At 38.3% G+C, this 23934-nt stretch overlaps 1 protein-coding gene, 1 long non-coding RNA gene and 1 pseudogene across 5 annotated transcripts in view; 1 reads left to right on the top strand and 2 right to left on the bottom strand.

Moving 5' to 3' along the window:
- The window catches only part of PPP3CC (protein phosphatase 3 catalytic subunit gamma), a 103817-nt gene that overhangs the window by 38881 nt on the left and 41002 nt on the right, over positions 1-23934 (bottom strand). For 2 of the 3 annotated variants that reach the window (XM_031013659.3, XM_031013658.3), the window contains exon 4: positions 3844-3955. In XM_031013659.3, the coding sequence (XP_030869519.1) occupies positions 3844-3955 (112 nt within the window). Of the gene's footprint in view, positions 1-3843; positions 3956-7687; positions 7825-8609; positions 9441-23934 lie in introns of those variants that run through there. The other variant, XM_063709129.1, reaches the window with a different exon arrangement.
- LOC129524191 (uncharacterized) overlaps positions 1-23934 on the top strand; it is a 99009-nt gene that overhangs the window by 43441 nt on the left and 31634 nt on the right. The window contains exon 4 of one of the 2 annotated variants that reach the window (XR_008667906.2): positions 598-952. The exons of the other annotated variant lie outside the window; for it this stretch is intronic. This is a non-coding gene — a long non-coding RNA (uncharacterized lncRNA). Of the gene's footprint in view, positions 1-597; positions 953-23934 lie in introns of those variants that run through there. 2 annotated transcript variants of the gene reach the window in all.
- LOC134759068 (transcription factor BTF3-like) lies at positions 8843-9314 on the bottom strand (annotated as a pseudogene).

The following is a 23934-nucleotide window of genomic DNA, read 5'->3' as shown; positions in this document are numbered from 1 at the left end:
AACACTGCAGTGAACATCCTTAAGCATCCATATTTTACTATCTTTTTGTGAGTATATCTGTGTGGTAGATGAATTCTAAAATGACCTGCATTGACCTATATCTTTGTATGTATAATCCACTCCTCTTTCAGTGGATGAAAACTGTAAGTATGATGAGACTCCCATTATTTTGTCCCATTATATGGCAAAAGAAAGATTATCTTGGGAGGGCCTGATCTAATCAGGTGAACATTTATTTACTTATTTATTTATTTTTAGGGACAGGGTCTCACTCTGTCACCCAGGCTAGAGTGCAGTGGCAACATCATAGCCCACTGTAATCTCAAACACCCAGGCTCAATCTATCCTTCAGTCTCAGCTTCTTAAGTGGCCAGGACTACAGGCTTGTACCACCATGCAGGCTGACTGAATTATAATTTTTTAATTTTCTTTTTGGTAGAGAGGAGGTCTCACTATGTTGCCCAGGCTGGTCTTGAACTTCTGGCTTCAAGTGATCCTCTCCCCTTTGGCATCCCAAAGTGCTGAAATTACAGGCATGAGCCACCATGCCTGACCTAAGGTGAGCCTTTTAAAAACTGAGTGAGGGTTTTTTTCCAGCTAGCTGATCACAGAAGAGAAGGTCAGAGAGATGCATTCAGGCCGGCCTGGAAAAAAGCAAACATTCATATTGGGAACTACCACTGGTGGCGACATGTTACTGAACTGCAAGCAGTATCCGGAAGCTAAGAGTCATCCCTGGTCAACAACTAACAAGACAACAGGGACCTTAATCCTACAGTTACAAGGACTGCCAACAAGTGACCTTGGATAAAGACCCTAAGCCCCAGATGAGAACTGAAACCATGGCAACACCTTGATTTCAGTGAGATCCTATACAGAGAATCTAGCCACACTGTGGCCTGGACTTCTGACCTACAATAACTATGAGATAATAAATGTGTTCTTTTTAGCCACTAAATTTGTGATAATTTTTTATGCAGCATTTAAAAAGTAATACAATCTCCATAATAAATTCCTACAAATGAAATTGCTAGATCAAGGGGATATGCACTTAAAATTTATAAATATATTACAAAACTGCTCTTCAAATACCTCACATCTTTGTTGTTGTTGTTGTTGTTGTTGTTGAGACAGGGTCTCACTCTGTCTCCCAGGCTGGAGTGTAGTGGTGATCACAACTCACTACAGCCACAAACTCCTGAGCTCAGGTGATCCTCCCACCTCAATCAGCCTCCCGAGTAGCTGGGACTATAGGTAAGTGCCTCTATGCACAGCTAATTTTTTGTGTTTTTTTTTGTAGAGATGGGATTTCAACATGTTGACCAGGCTGGTCTTGAACTCTTGGGCTCAAGTGATCCACTCACCTGAGCCTCCAAAAGTACTGGGATTACAGGCATGAGCCACCATGCTCAACTTACACCAGTTTAAACATCCACCAACAGTAGATTTAAAACTTCCTGGTAATTAGCTGCTGATTTAGTGTTTATTCCAGTAAGTCACCAAGGGCTGGAAGGATTTGTATCCTGCCCTCTTGTAGCTGACTTTTGACAGAGGGACTTTTAAAGAAGTGATTATCCTCTAAAATTTCTTTTAATAACAAAGACCTTTTCTTTGAGGCTCTACTAGGAGGGATGTTTTCATTACAACTACCATCTCCAATGTAAGAAGATACTGGTAGCAAGAATTCATATGAGCATATGAAACACTATAAATAGCAATCTACCTATCAGTAAAGGGATCTGTGGCAGATTAACAAACTTGGAGTCTCTGAAAACAAATGTAAAAGTTTTTTTAACTTTGAAAATTATTTTTGAAATAAAAGTTTAAATATTTTATAATATATTCTTCTAAGATAATAATCTGCAGAAAAATCTGGATACAAAATGAAATCCATGATCAAAATATCAACCATATGAACACTAAAGTATATTTATATATTCAGGATTCGTTAAAAGGTGTAGATTTTAGAGCCAGATGGGACCCAAGATATTTAGTTTAGCTTCCTTATTTTATAGAGAATATGCTAACATTTTAGAAGTCAAAACAGGTAAAATTTTGCTTTTATTTCAGTACTTTCATCACAAAAATAAAAAAAATTTTTGGCGTATAACCCAATATACATATTTTCTGGAAGACTACTTTAGAGTATGCCAAAAATCTTTAAAATGTGCCTGCCCTCTAACCCAGAAATTCTTTTTCGAGAGTGTGTTTTAAAGATACAAATCACAGATGCTCATTCATTCAAATGAACTCAACCAATATTTACTAAGCAACTTCTATGAGCAACTAATACTGTTGTGGGTGTTGGGGAAAACAACAGTGAACAAAAACACACCCCTGCTAGCATGGAGCTTACATTCTGGTGGCAGAGAAAGACAGTCAACAAATAAATATACATAAATCTCAGGTGTTGATAAACACCATGAAAAGAAACAGGGTATGAGGGTAAAATGATGAGATTATGATTTAGAAAAGCAACCAGCGGAGAAAATCTCGGAATAAATGACATGAATGAAATAGAATGTATGTCTTATAAGCAGATAGAGATCTGGGAAAAGAAGAACTAAAAATACAAATGCCCTGGGGCAGGATCTCCCAAACATCCCCAACATAGCCAGCATCATACTGTTTGTTAGTGAGCAGCCAATTATGAGTACTAGATGCTAGTCAAGGAAATCTATGAGTTTGTTTTTTTGAGATGGAGTCTCGCTGTATTGCCAAGGCTGGTGTAGAACTCCTGGGCTGAAGGGATCGTCTAGCCTCAGCCTCCCACTGTGTTATCTGTTTTTTAAAATCAGCTAGTAATGTTTTGACTTTCAAAATAATTCTATTTCTTTTTTTTTTTTTTTGAGTTGGATTCTTGCTCTGTTGCCGAGGCTGGAGTACAGTGGCAGGATCTCACCACAACCTCCATCTCCCGGGTTCAAGCCATTCTCCTGCCTCAGCATCCTGAGTAGCTGGGATTACAGGCACGCATGACCACACCCAGCTAATTTTTGTATTTTGAGTAGAGACAGGGGTTTCACCATGTTGGCCAGGCTGCTCTTGAACTCCTGACCTTGTGTTCCACCTGCCTTGGCCTCCCAAAGTGCTGGGATTACAGGCGTGAGCCACCGCACCCGGCCAATAATTCTACTTTTATATTAAACTTATTTTTACTATTACAGTGGTAGTTACAGTTAGAAACAACCTAAATATCCTATGATTGTTACTAAATTGGCTACATACATGATTGTGTGTTTGTAAGATGGAATACTTTAAAAAAACTAAAATAACACTTACAAACCATGTTGTCAAATGATACGGAAAAAATGCTACTATATTAGGTGAAACAGAAATGTATTAAACAGTACATATGAGCCCAATTTTATTTTTAAAATATATACAGATATATGTATACCTGAACTATTTCATAATAGTAAAAAAGAATGGAAGACCATATTTCAAATAGTGTGATAACAGTGATTACCTCTAAGTGGCATGATTATGGACACTTTTATTTTATTTTATTTTTTGAGATGGAATCTTGCTTTGTCGCCCAGGCTGGAGTAGAGTGGCGTGATCTTGGCTCACTGCAACCTGATTATGGACACTTTTATCTTCTTTAGACTTCTCTATGCTTTCCAAATATCCCGAATTATTTATTTTATAAACAAGGGGGAACCCAAAAGTTATTTTCAAAATAAATGTTTTAGAAGATAGAATCTTAGTTCTTTGCAGGTGAAAAAAATAACAGGACAGGAAGCATTTAAATTCCATTAGTTTCTTTTTTCTTTCTGTTTGATTTACTTAGGACAGGTTAAAGGGTAACTAAAAAGGTTCTAGAGGAGTGATTATACTTACATTCCTGTTTGAAGGTGAAATAGTCTGTAAGATGCCTGCATTCATGATTTCCCCGAAGCAGAAACAATGTTTTGGGATGATTAATCTTTAAACTCCATAAATACAGCACACACTACAAGACAAATTCAAGCATAAAATTTTCTTTGTGACCATTATAATGCATAAACACAATTTATATAATTCAAATGACTTGCTGTAATGGCATATCTCATTGTTACTCCCAAATTGAAAAATGAAACCTTTTGAATGTGATATACTTATTGCCCTAGAATTTGACAGAGTATAGAGTAGCCTTCATAGAAATCTCTCTCTAATCTCTGTTCTCATGTTCTATCTAAATATCTAGAACTCTCTCAGCCACTCACACATATATATTAGCTGTAAAACCTGTATTTTACTTAATTCCAAAACACTAAAGGCATTTTCACTAAGACCAGGAACAAGGCAAGAATATTTACTATCTCTGCTACTGTTCAAAACTGGTGTAAGGGTATTAGCCAATGGGATTACACCTCAATTAGAGGGTTAAGAATGGGTAAAGAAAAAATAAAACTATCTCTATTTGCAGATATAACCCCCCAAAATCAATGATAAAACTAACTCAAATAATAAAATAATTCAGTAAACTAGCAGGATATAAAATTAACATACAAAATCAATAGCCCTGGGGCACAGCGGCACACATATGGTTCCAGCTACTCAGGAGGCTAAGGCAGGGGGCTCACTTGAGCCTAGGAGTTCAAGGCTAACCTGGGCAACCCAGGGAGACTCCATCTTACAAAAAAAAAAAAAAAAAAGGGCCAGGTGCAGTGGCTCATACCTGTAATCTCAGCACTTTGGGAGGCCGAGGCGGGCAGATCACCGGAGGTCGGGAGTTCGAGACTACCCTGACCAACATGGAGAAACCCCGCCTCTACTAAAAATAAAAAATTAGCTGGGCGTGGTGGCACATGCCTGTAACCCCAGCTACTCGGGAGGCTGAGGCATGAGAATCGCTTGAACCTGGGAAGCGGAATTTGCCATAAGCCAAGATCACGCCACTGCACTCCAGTCTGGGCAACAAGAGCGAAACTCTGTCTCAAAACAAACAAACAAAATAGACCTTTTATACAGAAAAAATCAACAGAACATCATGGTGGAGAAATCCCCATTTGTAACAGCAACAAAGAGGCCTAAAGACACAGGAATAAATTTAACAAGAAATGTGCAAAATCCATACAAGGAAAAAATTTAAATGTCCCTATAAGACATAAAAGTAGACATGAAATAATGGAAAGACATCCCTTGTTCTTAGATAGAATAAATCAACATGAAAAGATTACAGTTCTCAGCTGGGCGCAATGGCTTACACCTGTAATACTAGCACTTTGGGAGGCCGAGGCAGGTGGATCACCTAAGGTCAGGAGTTCAAGACCAGCCTGGCCAATACGGTGAAACCCCGTCTCACTAAAAATACAAAAATTAGCTGGGCATAGTGGCGAGTGCCTGCAATCCCAGCTACCTAGGAGGCTGAGGCAGAAGAATCACTGGAACCTGGGAGGCAGAGGTTGCAGTGATCCAAGATGACACCACTGCACTCCAGCCTGGGTGACAGAGCGAGACTCTGTCTCAAAAAAAAAAAAAAAAAAAAAATTACAGTTCTCCCTAATTTAACTTATAAGTCATGAAATTCCAAGAAAAATACAAAAAAGCTATTTTATGGAGTTAGACAAGTTGACACTAAAATTAACATGGAAAAATGAACATGCAAGAAAGAATAGCCAGGAAAACACTAAAAAGAGACACTACGAGGGCAGACTATCCCTACCAGATGTTAAAACATACTATAAAATGTCTATAATCAAAACAGTGGTACTGGTCCTTATGTAGATAAATATACCAGTGGAATTTTATACTACAGATATAGTATAAAAGTACCTACAAAAACTTGGTAAATAATAAAGGTGGCATCTCAAATCACAGTAATAATGATGAACTTTTAAATAAATGGCTCTGGGACACGCGGTTGCCATTTAAAAAAAAAAAGATAAAGTTAGATCCACATCTCACACAAGGTACAATAAACAACAAAAGGATGAGCAATCTAAATGTAAAAAGAAAAAACCACACAAGTTCTAGAAGAAAACATGAGTGAGTTCTTCTTAAGCCTGGTGTAGGTCAAAATTGGTGTAGGTAAGAACTGTGTAACTAATGACTAAAAATCCAGAGGCAATAAAATAAAAGATGGGTAAATTTGACCACACAAAAATGAAAATAGGCCAGGCACGGTGGCTCACGCCTGCAATCCCAGCACTTTGGGAGGCCGAGGCAGGCAGATCACCTGAAGTCAGGAGCTTGAGACCAGCCTGGCCAACATGGTAAAACCTCTTCTCTACTAAAAATACAAACATTTGCTAGGCGTGGTGGCAGGTGCCTGTAATCCCAGCTACTCAGGAGGCTGACGCAGAAGAATCGCTTGAACCTGGGAGGTAGAGGTTGCAGTAAGCCGAGATCGCGCCATTGCACTCCAGCCTGGAGTGAAACTCCATCCCAAAAATAATAACAATAATAACAATAATAATATAATTTGCATAGTAAAAAAACAATTTGGCCAAACTGACAAAATTACACATTCATTTAACTTTTGACCCACTTCTAGGAATCTACCCTGAAGATACACTTCCAACAATATGAAAATAAATATGCACAAGGCTGTAGCATGTGTGCAATAGTAAAATATCAGGAACAACCTAAATGACCATACACAGGAGAGAGGCTAAGCTATGATGCACTCACACAATAAAGCACAAGGATGAGAAAGATCTCTATAAACTGATTTAGAGTGATTTCCAGGATATATTTTTAGATGAAAAAAGCAAAGTATGGCTGGGCACAATGGCTCACAAATGCAATCCCAGTGCTTTAGGAGGCCAAGGCAGGAGGATCGCTTGAGACCAGGAGTTTAAGTCCAACCTGGGCAATACAGCAAGACCCCATCTCTACAAAACATTTAAAAATTAGCCAGCTGTGGTGGTCACGTGCCTGTAGTCCCAGCTATTCAGGAGGCTGAGGCAGGAGGATCCCTTGAGGCGAGGAGTTTGAGGCTGTAGTGAGCTATGATCATGATCGTGCCACCGCACTCCAACCTGGGTGACAGAGTGAGACTCTGTCTCTTAAAAAAAATAAAAAGTACAAGAGTAGCTGTAGTATGCCACCCTCCATATAATAAAGAAGATATATGAAATTCATATGTATGTATCTACTTTGTACATAAAAAATGCAGGAAAGATAAAAACCAGAAACTAAAGAGATTGGTTACCTATAGCAGGCATTCAGGCACTAAATAGACTATGAAAAGAATACTTGTTTAAAGCATGAGAGCTAAAACAAGAAGGGAGAGTGTGGCCTTATTTGGTCTGAGGTGGCAACATGTGCATTGGGAGACTCAAAGTAGTAGATCACTCTCCACATGTCTACCAGTGACCACAAAAGCACTGTATTGATTTTGAGTTTACAAATCAATTTTAACAAGGAGACATAGGCATATCCGCAAATACAGAACCCATGAATGATGATAATCAATTGTATACACCAATTATGAAATATTCTGTATATATTTCGCAGCCTCAAAACACAAGCAAAAATTGAGAGGCTGATATGGTTTGGCAGTGTCCCCAGCCAAATCTCAACTTGAATTGTAGCTACCAGAATTCCCACACCCAGGGGACAGTAACTGAATCATGGGGGCCGGTCTTTCCTGTGCTATTCTTGTAATAGTGAAAAAGTCTCATGAGATCTGATGGGTTTATCAGGGGTTTCCACTTTTGCTTCTTCCTCATTCTTGCCACCGCCATGTAAGAAGTACCTTTTGCCTTTTGTCTCCCTCCATGATTCTGAGGCCTCCCCAGCCATGCGGATCTGTTAAGTCCAATTAAACCTCTTTTTGTTCCCAATTTTGGGTATGTCTTTATCAGCAGCATGAAAAAGAACTAATACAGAGGCCTATGTTGAGAAACAGATAAATCAATATAGTCATGCACCACGTAATGCTGTTATAGTCAACAACACACCACATACAGGACAATGGTCCCATAAAATTAAAATGGAACTGAAGAATTCCTACATCCTAGTGATGTAGCCATCATAATGTCTACATGCAGGCATTACTTACATGTTTGTGGTGATGCTGATGTAAAAAAACCTACTGCACTGCCAGTCATATAAAAGTATAGCACATACAATTATGTACAGTACATAATACCTGATAATAATAAATGGTACTGGTTTGTATATTTACTATACCATACTTTTAATAATTACTTTCAAGTTTGTTCCTTCTATTTACAAAAGAAAAAGGCTCATTGTAAAACATCCCCAGGCAGGTCCTTCAGGAGGGAGTCTAGCAGAAGGCACTGTTATACGACATGACAGCTCCATGACTGTTACTGCCCCTGAAGGCCTTCCAGTGGGACAAGATGTGGAGGTGAAAGGCAGTGATATTGATGATCCTGACCCTCTGTAGGCCTAGATGCGTGCGCATGCACGTGTGTGTGTGTGTCTTCATTCTTACCAAAAAATTTTAAAAGTAAAAAAAGGTTTTAATAAAGCTTATAGAATAAGAATATAAGGAAAAAATATTTTTGTACAGCTGCATAAGTCTTAGGCCTTCACATTCACTCATAATACCACTTGTAAGCTAAGTGGTATTACAAAAGAGTCAAAAAGTTAAAAAAACTAAAAATCTTTTTTTTTTTTTTTTGGTATACTAGGCAAAGAACTTTATTAACCTTTGTTTCAAACTTGATTCCCAGGATTCTTCAGCTTAATTAGCTGCAAAGAATGAACTGTATATAAGCAAAAACTGAAAAGAGCTGCAGTGTCCAAGGAGCTTGGGCTTAAAAATATTAGAGATCTAGATTTTATCAGATCCATAAACAAAAATTTCTTAAAAAGCAGTCATAATATAAAATAGCAGCTCCCAGTAATTTCTTCAAGTTTTATCTTCAGAAGTTGACTCAATTCAGTTTGCCTCATTCTTGGAAGCCTCATCAAAATTCTCCACAAGAGCTGGAACTTCATCGTCATCCTCTCCAGTAGCAAGTGGTGCTTTTCCATTCACACACTGTTTGGGCAGAGCTTCAGCCAGTCTCCTTAAACTAGTCAGACAGTGTGCACCAAGCTGGTTTAAGATGCTGGGTAGCATTTCCATCAGCTGCTTTGTCTCAGCATGGCCTGTAATGGTGAAAGAGTTTGCTGGCATCTCTGTTGTTAAAGTGGATCACTGTTCCTTGGTTTGTAAACATATTCACCTCTTCAATACCAGAGATACTGTTTACCTCTAACTTCTTTAAGGAGAACTGAAGTTTTTTATCATCTGCTGTGGCTGTTCTATGAACCACCTTCTTCTTTCTGTGAACCATTCCTTTCCCACCAATGCACACTTGTGCCTGCAGTTTGGCAAGTCTTTCCTGGCTCATAATTGTTGGTTTCATCTTCTCAGAGCAGATAAGGGGCCACGTGGGGGGCTAGGGTTGGTGCTTGGGGGTCTCGGGTGGACCACCAGCTGAGATTAGGTGCACACACACGGGGACGCAAGATGGCAGCTCAAAATTTAAAATCTTATAAAGTAAAAAGTTAAAATAAGCTAAGGCTAATTTATTATTGAAGAAGGAAAAATACTTTTTAATAAATTTAGTATAGCACAAGTGTACAGTGTTTATAAAGCATCTGGTAGTATACAGCAATGTCTTAGGCCTTCACATTCACTCATCATTCACTGATTCACCCAGAGCAACTTCCAGTCCTGTACAATCCATTCATGATAAGTACTTTATACAGGTATTCCATTTTTTATCTTTTTTTTTTTTTTACTGTATCTTTTCTACATCTAGATATGTTTAGACACACAATACTTACCCTTGTGTTACAACTGCCTACAGTATTCAGCACAATAACATGCTGTACAGGTTTGTAGCCTGGGAGCAACAGGGTATACCATATAGCCTAGGTGTGTAGCAGGCTATACCATCTAGGTTTATGTAAGTACACTCTATGATGATTTCACAACAGCAAAATCGGCACCCATTTCTCAGAACGTACCCTCCTTACTAAATGATGCATGACACTGTAATGGTAGTTGGAAATTTTGACACAATGCTGAAAGTAACTGATAGTTCAAGCAGACAAAAATAGTCAAAGTTATAAAGAATAGCTCAACAAGTAGAGAATACACATTCTTTCCAAGAATATATGGGAAAATCACAAAAATCTACTCTGTACTATACCACAAGGAGTCTCAATAAATTTCAAAGAATGAGTATTATTCCAATCATTTTCTTTAATCAAATTACATTAAATCAATAATCAGTAACAAAATACTAGCTCTAAAAAAGTCCCATATGACTGGAAAGAAAAAACATACTACTACATTATTTTAGGGTTAAAGAGAATTCTTAAAATATAAAATACTGAATGATAATGAAAGCAATACATGTCCAAATCTGTGGGACTCAGATAAAGCAGCACTTAAAGGGCAATGTATAGTGACAAGTACACTATTTTTTCATTAGATTTGCAAATATGCTTGTATATGTTTAACTTATCTCTGAAAGGTCACATAAGAAACTCCTAAGAGTGAGCGCAAGAGCTGAATGGCTGGCATATGAGATGCTTAATTTCATCAGTAATTAGAGAAACATTAATTAAAACGGTAGAATACTACTTTATACCCATTATATTGGCAAGTATTATAATATGAGATAAAATCATATTCTGGAAGGAGGGATGTGAGGAAATAGGAATTCTTCAGTGCTGCTGGTAGGAATAGAGACTTGCACAGCCATTCTGAAGAGCTGGCAATCAATGCTCAGTTCAAGTATGAATGCATACACCCTTTCTCCTGGCAATCCCATTTTGTTCATAAAACCTAGAGACATTAAATCATGGTAGATTTATATAAGGGTGTTCATCATAGCAGTGTTCATTTTAGAAAGAAACTGGCGGTAAACTAGGTGTCCACCAAGCAGAAGACTAAAGTGTCATACATAAATACTGTGAAATTCTATACAGCAGGCAGAAAGCAATCAACTAGAGGCACGTATAGTAGTAACCTGGATATATCTTATCCCATTATTGGGTACATACCCAAAGGATTATAAGTCATGCTGCTATAAAGACACATGCACACATATGTTTACTGCGGCACTATTCACAATAGCAAAGACTTGGAACCAATCCAAATGTCCATCAATGATAGACTGGATTAAGAAAATGTGGCACATATACACCATGGAATACTATGTAGCCATAAAAAATAATGAGTTCATGTCCTTTGTAGGGACATGGATGAAGCTGGAAACCATCATTCTCAGCAAACTATCACAAGGACAAAAAAACCAACCACCGCATGTTCTCACTCATAGGTGGGAATTGAACAATGAGAACACTTGGACACAGGAAGGGGAACATCACACACCAGGGCCTGTTGTGGGGTGGGGGAGGGGGGAGGGATAGCATTAGGAGATATACCTAATGTAAATGATGAGTTAATGGGTGCAGCACACCAACATGGCACATGTATACATATGTAACAAACCTGCACGTTGTGCACATGTACACTAGAACTTAAAGTATAAGATATACATAAATATAAAAAAAAGCGGTAAGTGAAAAAAGTCAACAGTATAAATAGCACTACAACAGTGGTTCTCAAAGTATAGTCACATTCATCTCAAAGTGTGGTAAACAGCATTACCTGGGAACCCGACAGAATACAGATTGCCAGGTTCCACCCCACGCCTGATGAGTCAGAAACAGGGTCAGGGTCCTGCAACCTGTGTTTGCACAAGCTTTCCAGGTAATAATGGTGTACGTTAACATTTCAAGACCACTGGACAGCACCATATCATTTATGTAAAATTAAAATATTTTATCCGTAAAAGCTCTATACATTAAAAAATTAATATATTAGATGTATTGGCTCAGCACGGCAGCTCACACCTGTAATCCCAGCACTTTGGGAGGCCGAGGTGGGTGGATCACGAGGTCAGGAGATCCAGACCACCCTGGCTAACATGGTGAAACCCCGTCTCTACTAAAAATACAAAAAAAAATTGCTGGGCGTGGTAGCATGCGCCTGTAATCCCAGTTACTGGAGAGGCTGAGGCAGGAGAATTGCTTGAACCTGGGAGGCGGAGGTTGCAGTGAGCCGAGATCGTGCCACTGCAATCCAGCCTGGGAGACAGAGCAAGACTCCATCTCAAATTAGTGAATATATATATTTATTTATTTGTTATGTATGTATATAATATATACTTATTATATATAATATATACTTATTGTATATAATATATACTTATTATATATAATATATACTTATTATATATAATATATACTTATTGTATATTATATGTAATATATACTTATATAACATATAATATACACTATTATATATAATATACACTATTATATATATGTTTATTATATATATATATGCTGTACCTCTCACTAGAAAATACAGTAAAGGACTTTGCTTGTGCATCTCCATGTTAGATCCCTAGAATCTAACACAGGCACTGTTGACAATCTGAGAATCATTCATTCATACATATATTAGATGTATTCTGAATCATATATTAAACACAGTAGAAGCATGTGTATACTGGGGAGAGGGAGTAAGGAACTCAGAGATCACAGATAAGGACAAAAAGAATAAAACAAAAAAGAGGGACTTTGCAAAGACTGATGAGAAATGTGCCATGACCTGAGGAGCTCGATCAATTCAACTGAGACTTTCCCACCTCCTCAAAAAGGAAAGACTTTGAAATCCTGAATCCAAATGTTTCTCAGTATGCCTAATCTAATTACTGACATCTCTTACCTGTATTACTAGATTAAATCCTCACTGGTCTCCCTGCACCTGCTTTTGGGCTCCAAAAGTCAACTGACCTTCTAACAGCCAAAGTAATTGTTTTAAAACATAAATGTGAATACATCACTCCCCTGCTCAAAAAAAAAAATTCCTCCAATAACTTCCTAGCACATTCAGAATAAAACCCAAATGCACTGACATGGTTTACTAGGCCTGACATCATCTATCTGCCCCACTCTCTGCACCTCTTCCATCTCTCCCTTACTCATTATTCTGTCTGGCCTCGATAGCCTCACTACTACACATGGACTGCCCTAGACTTGCTTCTGCCTGTAAGCTTTTACACTGGTTGTGCCTCTGCCTGGAATGTAGTTCCCCTGATCTATGCACAGCTTGTTCCCACAGATCATTCTGTTCAACAATTGCCTCTTCAAAAGAACCTGCCCTGATCACTCCATCTAAGTTAGCTGCTCCTGTCCCGCTTTAGCTCCTTCCTCTGATTTGGTTCTCATGGATGGTAAACAAATGCATGATGCTGTCCCTCTCACTAGAAAATACCGTAAAGGACTTTGCTTGTGCATCTCCCTGTTAGATCCCCAGAATCTAACACAGGCACTGTTGACAATCTGAGAATCATTCATTCTTTGTTGTTTAGGAGTCTCCTACACATTGCAGGGTGTTTTGTATCCCTGAAGCCTGTTTATCAAATGCCAAAAGAAACTTTCAATCATTGTGACAAACAATTCAAACATCATTGTACGTAATTATGAGTGCATCTAAAGCATAGGTTCTGAAAAATGGAATTGTTGCATTAAAGCATATGCACATTTTGAAACAGGCATTGCAAAATAATCATAAAGCTTAAACATGTAGACACATATAAATAACCTTATGTGGCTTTATTCTTTTGAGGCGTTAAATTTCATTACCAAGATACCAATTTTCACAAAATATTCCAAGGAAAAATTATATTAAATCAATATACAAATTTAGAATGCACTTCTCTTTTCTATACCTACCTTTCCCAACCAAGAACACAATATATCTTTTGATTTATCTGGGTATACATTTGTGCCTTCTAACTCACCTTTTTGAGGTAATGAGATATATAAAGGCACAATCCACCCATAGTACAATGTCATTTGGTGATGTGCTTCTTGGCCTCTAATTTCAAGTTTTATTTCCTTATTTTATACATCAGGATGCAACTGTACAATTGTCTTGTATAATTCAATTACAAGGTCATGATTATCAAGAGATCTGTTCAACCACTCAATTACTTTTTACTTCTATGTGAACAGAATTTTTACTCTGCCTCCAGAATCATTTCTATGTGTCAATATCTGTTCATCAATTGGTCATCTAATAACATTTATATCACCTGCTCATCTGATAACATTTTTCTCTTTGGCAGCTTCTGTGCTTTTAATACAGTACATCTTTGCTGAAAATGTTCCCTTTAATCTTTTCTTTTCTCAGAAAATCAATTAAAGAAACTAAAATTTAGCTTCTTCTCTCACAGAGGAAGAGGCAGCACTTTGTTTTTATTTTTTTTCTCTTTAGACGGAGTCTCACTCAGTCACCTAGGCCAGAATGCAGTGGCATGATCTAGGCTCACTGCAACCTCTGCCACCAGGGTTCACGCAATTCTCCTGCCTCAGCCTCCTGAGTGGCTGGGACTACAAGCACACGCCACCACGCTTGGTTAATTTGTTGTATTTTTAGTAGAGACAGGGTTTCACCATGTCGTCCAGGCTGGTCTCGAACTCCTGACCTCAGGTGACCCGCCCTCCTTGGCCTCCCAAAGTGCTAGGATTACCGGTGTGAGCCAGGGCACCCAGCCAGCACTTTGTAATAGGTACAAATGAAGAGGGAACACCAAAAGGCTCAAAGAAAAATAAAACTTTACTATTTTGTTTTATCAGTGGCAGAAGTCTTAAAAATGTTCTACTCTTTGATCAGTTACTTCATGTGTGAGAATCTGATCTAAGTATCTGAAATGCCATCACAGATATATTCAAAAAGATGTTAACTTTAGCAATGTGCAGAGTGGAAATAATTGGAAGACAACTTTGTACCATTTAAATACAAGTGATATCAAATCCAATTTGCCGTTGTGTAAGATATTTAAATACCTCATAAAACACAAAGTCTGGGCTGGGCGCAGTGGCTCATGCCTGTAATCCCAGCACTTTGGGTGGCTGAGGCAGGCAGATCTCCTGCGGTCAGGAGTTTGAGACTAGCCTGGCCAACATGGTGAAACCCCATCTCTACTAAAAATACAAAAATTAGCTGGGCGTGGTGGTGGGTGCCTGTAATCCCAGCTACTCGGGAGGCTGAGGCAGGAGGATCACTTGAACCTGGGAGGTGGAGGCTGCAGTGAGCCGAGATGGTGCCACTGTACTCCAGCCTGGGCAACAGAGTGAGACTCCGTCTCAAAAAAAAAAAAAAAAATACATCAAGTCTGGAGATGAGATGTCCAGGTTTGGTGTACTAGTTCAACATCTTCACCAAGAAACCAAGCCCTCTGTACCTCTGTGATCAGCGATTCACAGGTCTGCTTTTCCTCCTTAGTCATGTCACCTCCTCATAGTCACAGCATGGCTGCTACAGTACACACATCCACATATGAAGTGAAATGGTAGAATGCGGGTCCAAAAGCTTCAACCTTGCAATAGTCTTTTCATCAAGAAAGAGTGTTTCCAAAAGCAAACAAACAAACAAAAACCCAGCAGAGTTCCCTTTATATATTACTGGTTAAAAGAAAATCCAGTGTTTACCCCTAGACCAATCATTAGTGACAGGAAATTGATTGTCTTCAGTAGTTCAGACCACCCAGAATTCATTCCCTGGGGCTGGGATAAGGGCCTTCCTTCCCTGAGATCAAAGCTTCTCCCTGCAACCCCAATCCCATCTATCTGAATAAAATAGAGATATTGTTTGTAAGGAAGACAGAGGGAAAATGTACACAATAGCATGACCTGCTATAAACCTATTTTTCCAACAGTAGAGGAGTGGTGAAATAAATTAAGGTATTTATATCATTAACTACTGTGAAAGTTGATCATATGAACTGGGTTATTCCTGTCATACCCAACTAAAACAGAGTCAAGAGGGCGGGGGGGAAAGCACTCAGGACATATAACATTGCCCCAAAAATGTAATTCTCTGCAAGCATGTCTGCTGAAACTGCCTGCTATTACTGGAAACCAGTTTTATCTAATGGCTACTGAAATGATCTGCTGAAATTCTAAGGCTAATTTTACCCACTGCCATCACTCACCAATCAAAACTGACAAGCTCTCCAGAACCTTACTAGTGCCAATGAACTTTCTCAAAGAGCAACACGTAACATTTCTCTTTTTCATAAAACCTCTAACCTTCTCTTTGTTCTTCGGACATACCATTCTGTCTGCGTGCATGCTCTAAATTGCAATTCTTTCTTCACAAATAAAACATCTTAATTTCAGAGATTCATCTCTGTGTTTCATTTGACTTTGACATACTTGGTCAAGTATGAGTCTAAGGCTGACTCATCTCAGAGAAGATCAGCAGCCATTGGAACTATAGTACGAGGTAGCCACACTGGGGACCTCTGAAAGTCACCCCCTCCCCTAATGGCTTCTGCAAGTTGCCTCTTTTTCCCTTAGTGAGTCATTCTTGGACTGAACTCCCGATTTTGGTTGAGTTCTGTTTTATTTAGGATTTGGATGGGACGGTGTCTTTCCCCTTCCCGTCTGATCTGGCTGAGGGATCTCCTATTAAGGAAGACTCTTTTCCTCCTTGTAGACCCTGGCTGTGGGGTCTCAGGGGAAGGGATTTTTCCCTTTGGGTTGAGGCCTTGGGATCTCTCTTTTTTCTTTCAGTTGGAGAAGGCTTCTTATTGTCCTTCTTGGTAAGTGGGTACTTTATTTTCCCATCTGTGCTTGCGTTTATTTGGCCTTTGCAAATTCAGTGCTTACATTTAATTGGTTTTTGTGTATTTGGGATTAAACCAGAGCACCCACAATAAAATGGGCTCTCAAAATTCAAAGGCATGCCAAGATATTTTCTGGGATTCCAGCCGGTAACATGTTCAAACATTGTAAGGATCATTCAAACAGTCTGTTGTTCTTTAAACTAAAAGACCACAGTTATAAAATAATATACTCCAAATAAAATATGCGTATCTCATTGATATTTTGAGGCTAAAAAAAAGGATTCAGGACTCAAAGAATGACTCACTACAAAACACTGCCTCAAAGCTAGTTGAAACACTTTCCTCTCTAGAGCTTTCCCCTCCTGCTCTGCCTCCTCTTATCTTTTTCTAAACTAAACTCTCTTTTTTCAAAACTCTTCAGCTATTCTGGCATACTAACCATTTAAGTAAAACACTTAAAACCAGCAGATATTAAAGAAAATCATTTTGACCTTCATGCTCTTTCCTTTGCAAAAATGAAATTCCCATGTAAAGATAGCCTGCCCATAGTAAAAGGAATGGCAACACTTTTATCTTCAAGGATAAAGAATTGAGACCAATAAAATACTGAACAGAGCTTGTTAGAAGATAATTCAGTCATATTTCCACAATTAACTATTCTGTGTTGAATCCAGTTTATTGGTAACTGACTCAAACTACTTTACTCAAAATTTAGTTCACAACCCTTATAATATTGCCTGTTTTAAAAAAGAACATTAAGTTTGGCCTTATTCCATTTTGTCAGAAAGATAATCTGGATCCAACTGTTTTTTATAAATTGGTGAGTGTTTTACTATCTCATGACCAAAACTCTAAAACAAAAGCCATAAGAATTTATTTATAAGTATGTATATCTGTGTAGATATGCTTATATTATATATATACTATGTTGTATGCTGTCTACATAATAAAATCTCATACAGTCAGCCAGAAATCCTTTAAAAATTTATTCTGATTAGTTTAAGTAAACGAGTGCTCATATAAAATATGTAGTAATTAACCCAAATGTTTTTTCAGTTCTTGTGACTTAAGTAAATCTTTGATAAATTAATTGTTTTTAAAATTGTTGATAAAAGCTGGCTGTGGTAGCACATGCCTGTAATCCTAGCATTTTGGGAGGCTGAGGCTGGAGGGTATCCTGAGGCCAGAAGTTCAAGGCCAGCCTGAACAACACAGTGAGACCCAACTCTAAAAAAATTAAAAAAAAAAAATTAACCAAGTGTGGTAGCACACACCTGTAGTCCTAGCTAATTGGGGTGGCTGAGGCAGGAGGATTGCTTGAGCCCAGGAGTTCAGGGTTATAGTGAGCTATGATTGCACCACTGCACTCCAGTCTGGGTGACAGAGCAAGACTCTGTCTCTTAAAAAATTTTTTTTTAATTATAAGATAGGCATTAAAATGTGTTCTTTATTGAGAAATAGAATAATTTTGTATGACAAAGAATCTTACGTGGCAAATTTTCATCCTAAAATAAAATGGTTATTTAAGAAAGGAAATACAGGACAAAGCAGAAAGTCCAAGCATGTCATTAACGGTCTGAATGAAATTGTAATAGGGTTTGTGAAAACAGAATTTCTAAATGGAATTTTGTATGTGATCAAGCTGGCTATAATTAAAATAAAATGACATATGGGGCTGGGCGCAGTGGCTCACACCTATAATACCAGCACTTTGGGAGGCCCAGGCAGGCAGATCACAAGGTCAGGAGATCGCGACCATCCTGGCTAACACTGCGAAACACAGTCTCTACTAAAAATACGAAAAATTAGCCGGGCGTGGTGGCACATGCCTGTAGTCCCAGCTACTCAGGAGGCTGAGGCAGGAGAATGGTGTGAACCCTGGAGGCAGAGCCTGCAGTGAGTCGAGATTGCGCCACTGCACTCCAGCCTGGGCAACACAGCAAGACTCCGTCTCAAAAAAAATAAATAAATAAAAATTGAAAAATAAAAAAATAAAATGACATGTGGTCTTCCCAAAGATTGAGCTTTGATAGTAAAAAGACACTAATACAAAACTATAAAATTTGGTCTCCTATGGTAGAACAGGGCTTTTCTTAAAGTATTGACTTTCTCTTAGTAAAACTGCAAGAGGTTTTGATACTTAATTCTGAAATCTGTTTCTTTTTGAAACTTCTCAAATGTATACCTCAGAAGCTCAAATTCTGCTGTCCTTCACTGTACATGATTGCAAGTCATATATTATTGCCTTCTGTTCTTTCTCCACTTGAAAAAGTGTATCCTTTTGCTTGGCTAGAAGGTGACTCTCTCCAACTTTTTCATCTGCTCCTATAACTTTTTTTCTCCTATTCTAACTCTACTGTTATGATCTGACACTAAGAGGTTTATCTTAAAAGCCTAAAAAAGCTATGTTTTCCTCTAATGTATCTTGGCTTTTCTTGATGTGGCTGAATTGCAACATTCATAATCCTGGGCACATTCTTCCTCTGTCTGATTAATTCAAGTACTCTTTTCATCAGGTTTGATTTCCAGGTTATGTAAGTGAACATCACATAAGAAGAAATAATCATACTACAGAAGGTTTTTCTTCACCTTTTTGGTAGCTTGTTTAAAAAACAAAACTTTTATATGCTTCATTCAGGACATAGGCATGGGCAAAGGCTTCAAGACTAAAACACCAAAAGCAATGGCAACAAAAGCCAATATTAACAAATGGAATCTAATTAAGCTAAAGAGCTTCTGCACTGCAAAAGAAACTATCATCAGAGTGAACGGGTAACCTATAGAATGGGAGAAAATTTTTGCAATCTATCCATCTGACAAAGGGCTAATATCCAGAATCTACAATGAACTTAAACAAATTTACAAGAAAAAAACAAACAACCCGATCAAAAAGTGGGCAAAGGATATGAACAGACACTTCTCAAAAGAAGACATTTATGCAGCCAACAAATATATGAAAAAAAGCTCATCATCACTGGTCATTACAGAAATGCAAATCAAAACCACAATGAGATACACTCTCATGCCAGTTAGAATGGCGATCATTAAAAAATCAGGAAACAACAGATGCTGGAGAGGATGTGGAGAAATAGGAATGCTTTTATACTGTTGGTGGGAGTGTAAATTAGTTCAACCACTGTGGAAGACAGTGGGGTGATTCCTCAAGGATTAGAACCAGAAATACCATCTGACCCAGCAATCCCATTACCGGGTATATACCCAAAGGATTATAAATCATTCTACTATAAAGACACATGCACACGTATGTCTACTGCAGCACTATTCCCAATAGTAAAGGCTTGGAACCAACCCAATGTCCATCAGTGATAGACTGGATAGAGAAAATGTGGCACATACACACCATGGAATACTGTGGAGCCAAAAAAAAGGATGAGTTCATGTATTTGCAGGGACATGGATGAAGCTGGAAACCATCACTCTCAACAAACTAACACTGGAACAGAAAACCAAACACCACATATTCTCACTCATAAGTGGGAGTTGAACAATGAGAACACAGGGAGGGGAACATCATACACCGGGGCCTATTGGCAGGTTGGGGGCTAGGGGAGGGACAGCATTAGGAGAAGTACCTAATGTAGATGACAGGTTGATGGATGCAGCAAACCACCATGGCACATGTATACCTATGTAACAAACCTGCATGTTCTGTACATGTATACCAGAATTTAAAACATTAAAAAAAAAAAGGACACAAAACTTTCACATTTCATCAAGATAATTTCTATGTTGCCCTTATTAGGTATCTTATTACTTAGGAAAACTAAGCTTTAAGGCAACTAACGTTTTTACATCCATGTAACTTTCTGTATTACTTTGGAAATCTTTTATCACTGGCTGAATGAATATTATCATTATTATTATGATGATGATGATTATTATTATTATTTATTTTTCTTGAGACAGAGTTTGGCTCTTGTTGCCCAGGCTGCAGTGCAGTGGCGCGATCTTGGCTCACTGCAACCTCTGCCTCCCAGGTTCAAGTGATTCTCCTGCCTCAGCCTCCCAAGTAGCTGGAATTACAGGCACCCACCACCACGTCTGGCTAACTTTTTGTATTTTTAGTACAGACGGGGTTTCACCATGTTGGCCAAGCTGGACTCAAACACCTGACCTCAGGTGATCCACCTGCCTCAGCCTCCCCAAGTGTGGGATTACAGGCATGAGCCACTGCGCACAGCCAAATGACCATTATTTTAGTGACCTGTGTGATTCTGTTTTGATCAGATGTTCTGAGCCTTTTGACATCTTTGACAAACGTCCCCAAAATCAAATCCTCAATTAAGTCTTTTTTTGTTTTTTATTTTTATAGAAACAAGATCTTGCTCAGGCTGGTCTTGAACTCCTGGACACATGTTAGCCTCCCATCTAGGCCTCCCAAAGCAGTGGGATTACAGGCTTAAGCCACTGTGACCAGCCTCAATTAAGTACTTTTGACCTAAAATTAACTTTGGGGCTGGCTGCAGTGGCTCACACCTGTAATCCTGGCACTTTGGGAGGCTGAGGCAGGTGGATCACCTGACATCAGGAGTTGGAGACCAGCCTGGCCAATATGGTGAAACTCCATCTCTATTAAAAACACAAATATTAACTGAGCATGGTGGTGGGGGGCTGTAATCCCAGCTACTTGGGAGGCTGAGGCAGGAGAATCACTTGAACCTGGGAGGCAGAGGATGCAGTGAGCTGAGATTGCACCACTGCACTCCAGCCTGGGTGACACAGCGAGACTCCGTCTCAAAAAAATAAAATTACATTAAATTAACTTTGGGATTTTCCAGTTCAGCCCCTGGAAAGCCTCAAAAGATCTATATCTCTCATCTTACAGAGATATGAAATGATCAGGCTCATTTAGTAAATTATATAAGAAACTGTTAAATGGTAAGTGATACTAGATCTTATTTTAGTTGCATTTATGGGTATGTTGTTAATATAAATGTTTCAAAAATTGTATAACTCATAAAAATTGTATAACTCATAACTCAGTCTTAATTCTGATTATTGTATCCTAAAATGCTATCTATAATAGAAATAACAAAATTCCTTATCAATCGTAAACTTTCATCAGATTTTTAACCATGGCTGTTCTAAGCTTTTGTCATCCACAGTTACTGTTTTGTCTCTAAAAACATGCACAATCAGATTCATGGAAAAGACTTCAACAAGTACTCTTAAATATAGGTTGCTGATAACATTAAGTGCAATAGGCTAAATAAAAATTTCCACAACTCTAATAAAGAAACTGATGGACTCATGAAACTATTAACGGAGATCAAGCAGAATATAAATTGATTACATGAGATTAAGTAAAACTTGTCAGCCCTCCAGAACCTTACTAGTGTCAATGAACTTTCTCAAACAGCAATACATAACATTTTTCTTTCTCATAAAACCTAATCTTCTCTTTTCTTCAGACATACCAAAGACCGCTCAGTCTGTGTGTATGCCCCAAATTGCATATATTTCTTTTCTTTCTTTTTTTTTTTTTTTGAGACAGAGTCTTGCTCAGTCACCCAGGCTGGAGTGCAGTGGGGCGATCTGGGCTCACTGCAACCTCCACCTCCCAGGCTCAAGCCATTCTCCCGCCTCAGCCTCCCAAGTAGCTGAGATTACAGGCGCCCACCACCACACTTGGCTAATTTTTGTATTTTTAGTAGAGACAAGGTTTCACCATGTTCGCCAGGCTGGTCTTTTTTCTTCCCAGATAAAATGTTTTAATTTCAGAGATTTGTCTCTATTTTATTTGACTTTGACACTACACTTCTGGAGAAAACAATACAGAAAAATGCTTTCCATACAATCTTGAGTGGAAAAAGAAGATCAGAAAAGGAGCATACAAAATGCTCTCAATTTTCTTAAAAACAAAATATATACAAATGTAAACGAAGAAAAAAGGCTGCAAGAAAGTATAACAAAACATTAACAGTGATTATCTCTGATTTGTAGAAAGTTTTTGTTTTCTAGATTCTGCATTTCCCAACTTTTCTATTAAAAATAAATTATTTATAACAAAAAATTTTAATAAGAATTCCATGACCGTATTTTCATCTATTAAACAAAAACATCACACTCATGGCTATCAAGAATATTTATTAAAAAACTATTTTTCAAGTGTATACTTGCAACATGTTAGAGTAAGCTATAGCCTATAGAGGTTTATAATCTTAGTGGTTTATAAATAAGTGACTTCCAATGAACACTCGATAGATCTCATACTTCGGTTTTAACACTGGTATAAAATGTCATTGCCACCTTAAAGTTTTGATTCATTTATCTCTGAAGTTATTGCAGAAAAAACTCTTTAAGTTAGCAAACATCTAATTAACAGGATAAAGCTAAATACAAACTATGATTTATTAACATTCATTCATTCAACAAATATTAACTGTGTGCCTACTATGTGTTAGGCACTGTGCTAAGTCCTAATATGAAAAACGCTGTTAATTCAAGAAGCACATTTTATATTATACCGAAAGTCTATTCGTAAGTGCATCTTTTCTATTAGACTGGAAGCTCCTACAGAGCATAAATTTTATTCTTTATTTTATTCTCATAGCCTGCCCATAAAGTTGGCACTCAAGAAACTTTATTGATGAGTGAGGGAAAAAATGCATAACACAAAATATTCTGAACATGATGTCTGTGCACAAAATCATTGTTGATATTTTCTATGTGCTTTATTGAATGTATTAATGAATTAAAACTATTTTAAAGCTATTTTAAGTTATACGAGTTAATCAGAAGATAATTTGGCATAATAATTTATCACTAAAAAGTTGTTTTAGGCTGGGCGCAGTGGCTCATGCCTGTAATCCCAACACTTTGGAAGGCCAAGGTGGGTAGATAACGAGTTCAGGAGTTCAAGACCAGCCTGGCCAAGATGGTGAAACCCCATCTCTACTAAAAATACAGAAATTAGCCGGGTGTGGTGGCAAGCACCTGTAATCCCAGCTACTCAGGAGGCAGAGGCAGAGAACTGCTTAAAACCCAGGAGGCATAGGTTGCAGTGAGCCAAGATCGCGCCACTGCACTCCAGCCAGGGCAACAGAGCAAGACTCCATCTCAAAAAAAAAAGTTGTTTTATTGCCAGGCGCAGTGGCTCACACCTGTAATCCTAGCACTTTGGGAGGCCAAGGTGGGTGGACCACGAGGTCAGCAGTTCAAGACCAGCCTGGCCAAGATGGTGAAACCCCATCTCTACTAAAAATACAAAAAATTACCCGGACGTGGTGGCAGGCGCCTGTAATCCCAACTACTCGGGAGGCTGAGGCAGAAGAATCATTTGAACCTGGGAGGCGGACGTTGC

The sequence above is a fragment of the Gorilla gorilla genome, chromosome 7, assembly GCF_029281585.2.
Source record: "Gorilla gorilla gorilla isolate KB3781 chromosome 7, NHGRI_mGorGor1-v2.1_pri, whole genome shotgun sequence".
Lineage (NCBI taxonomy): Eukaryota > Metazoa > Chordata > Mammalia > Primates > Hominidae > Gorilla > Gorilla gorilla.
This window is presented reverse-complemented; position numbering and strand designations above follow the sequence as displayed.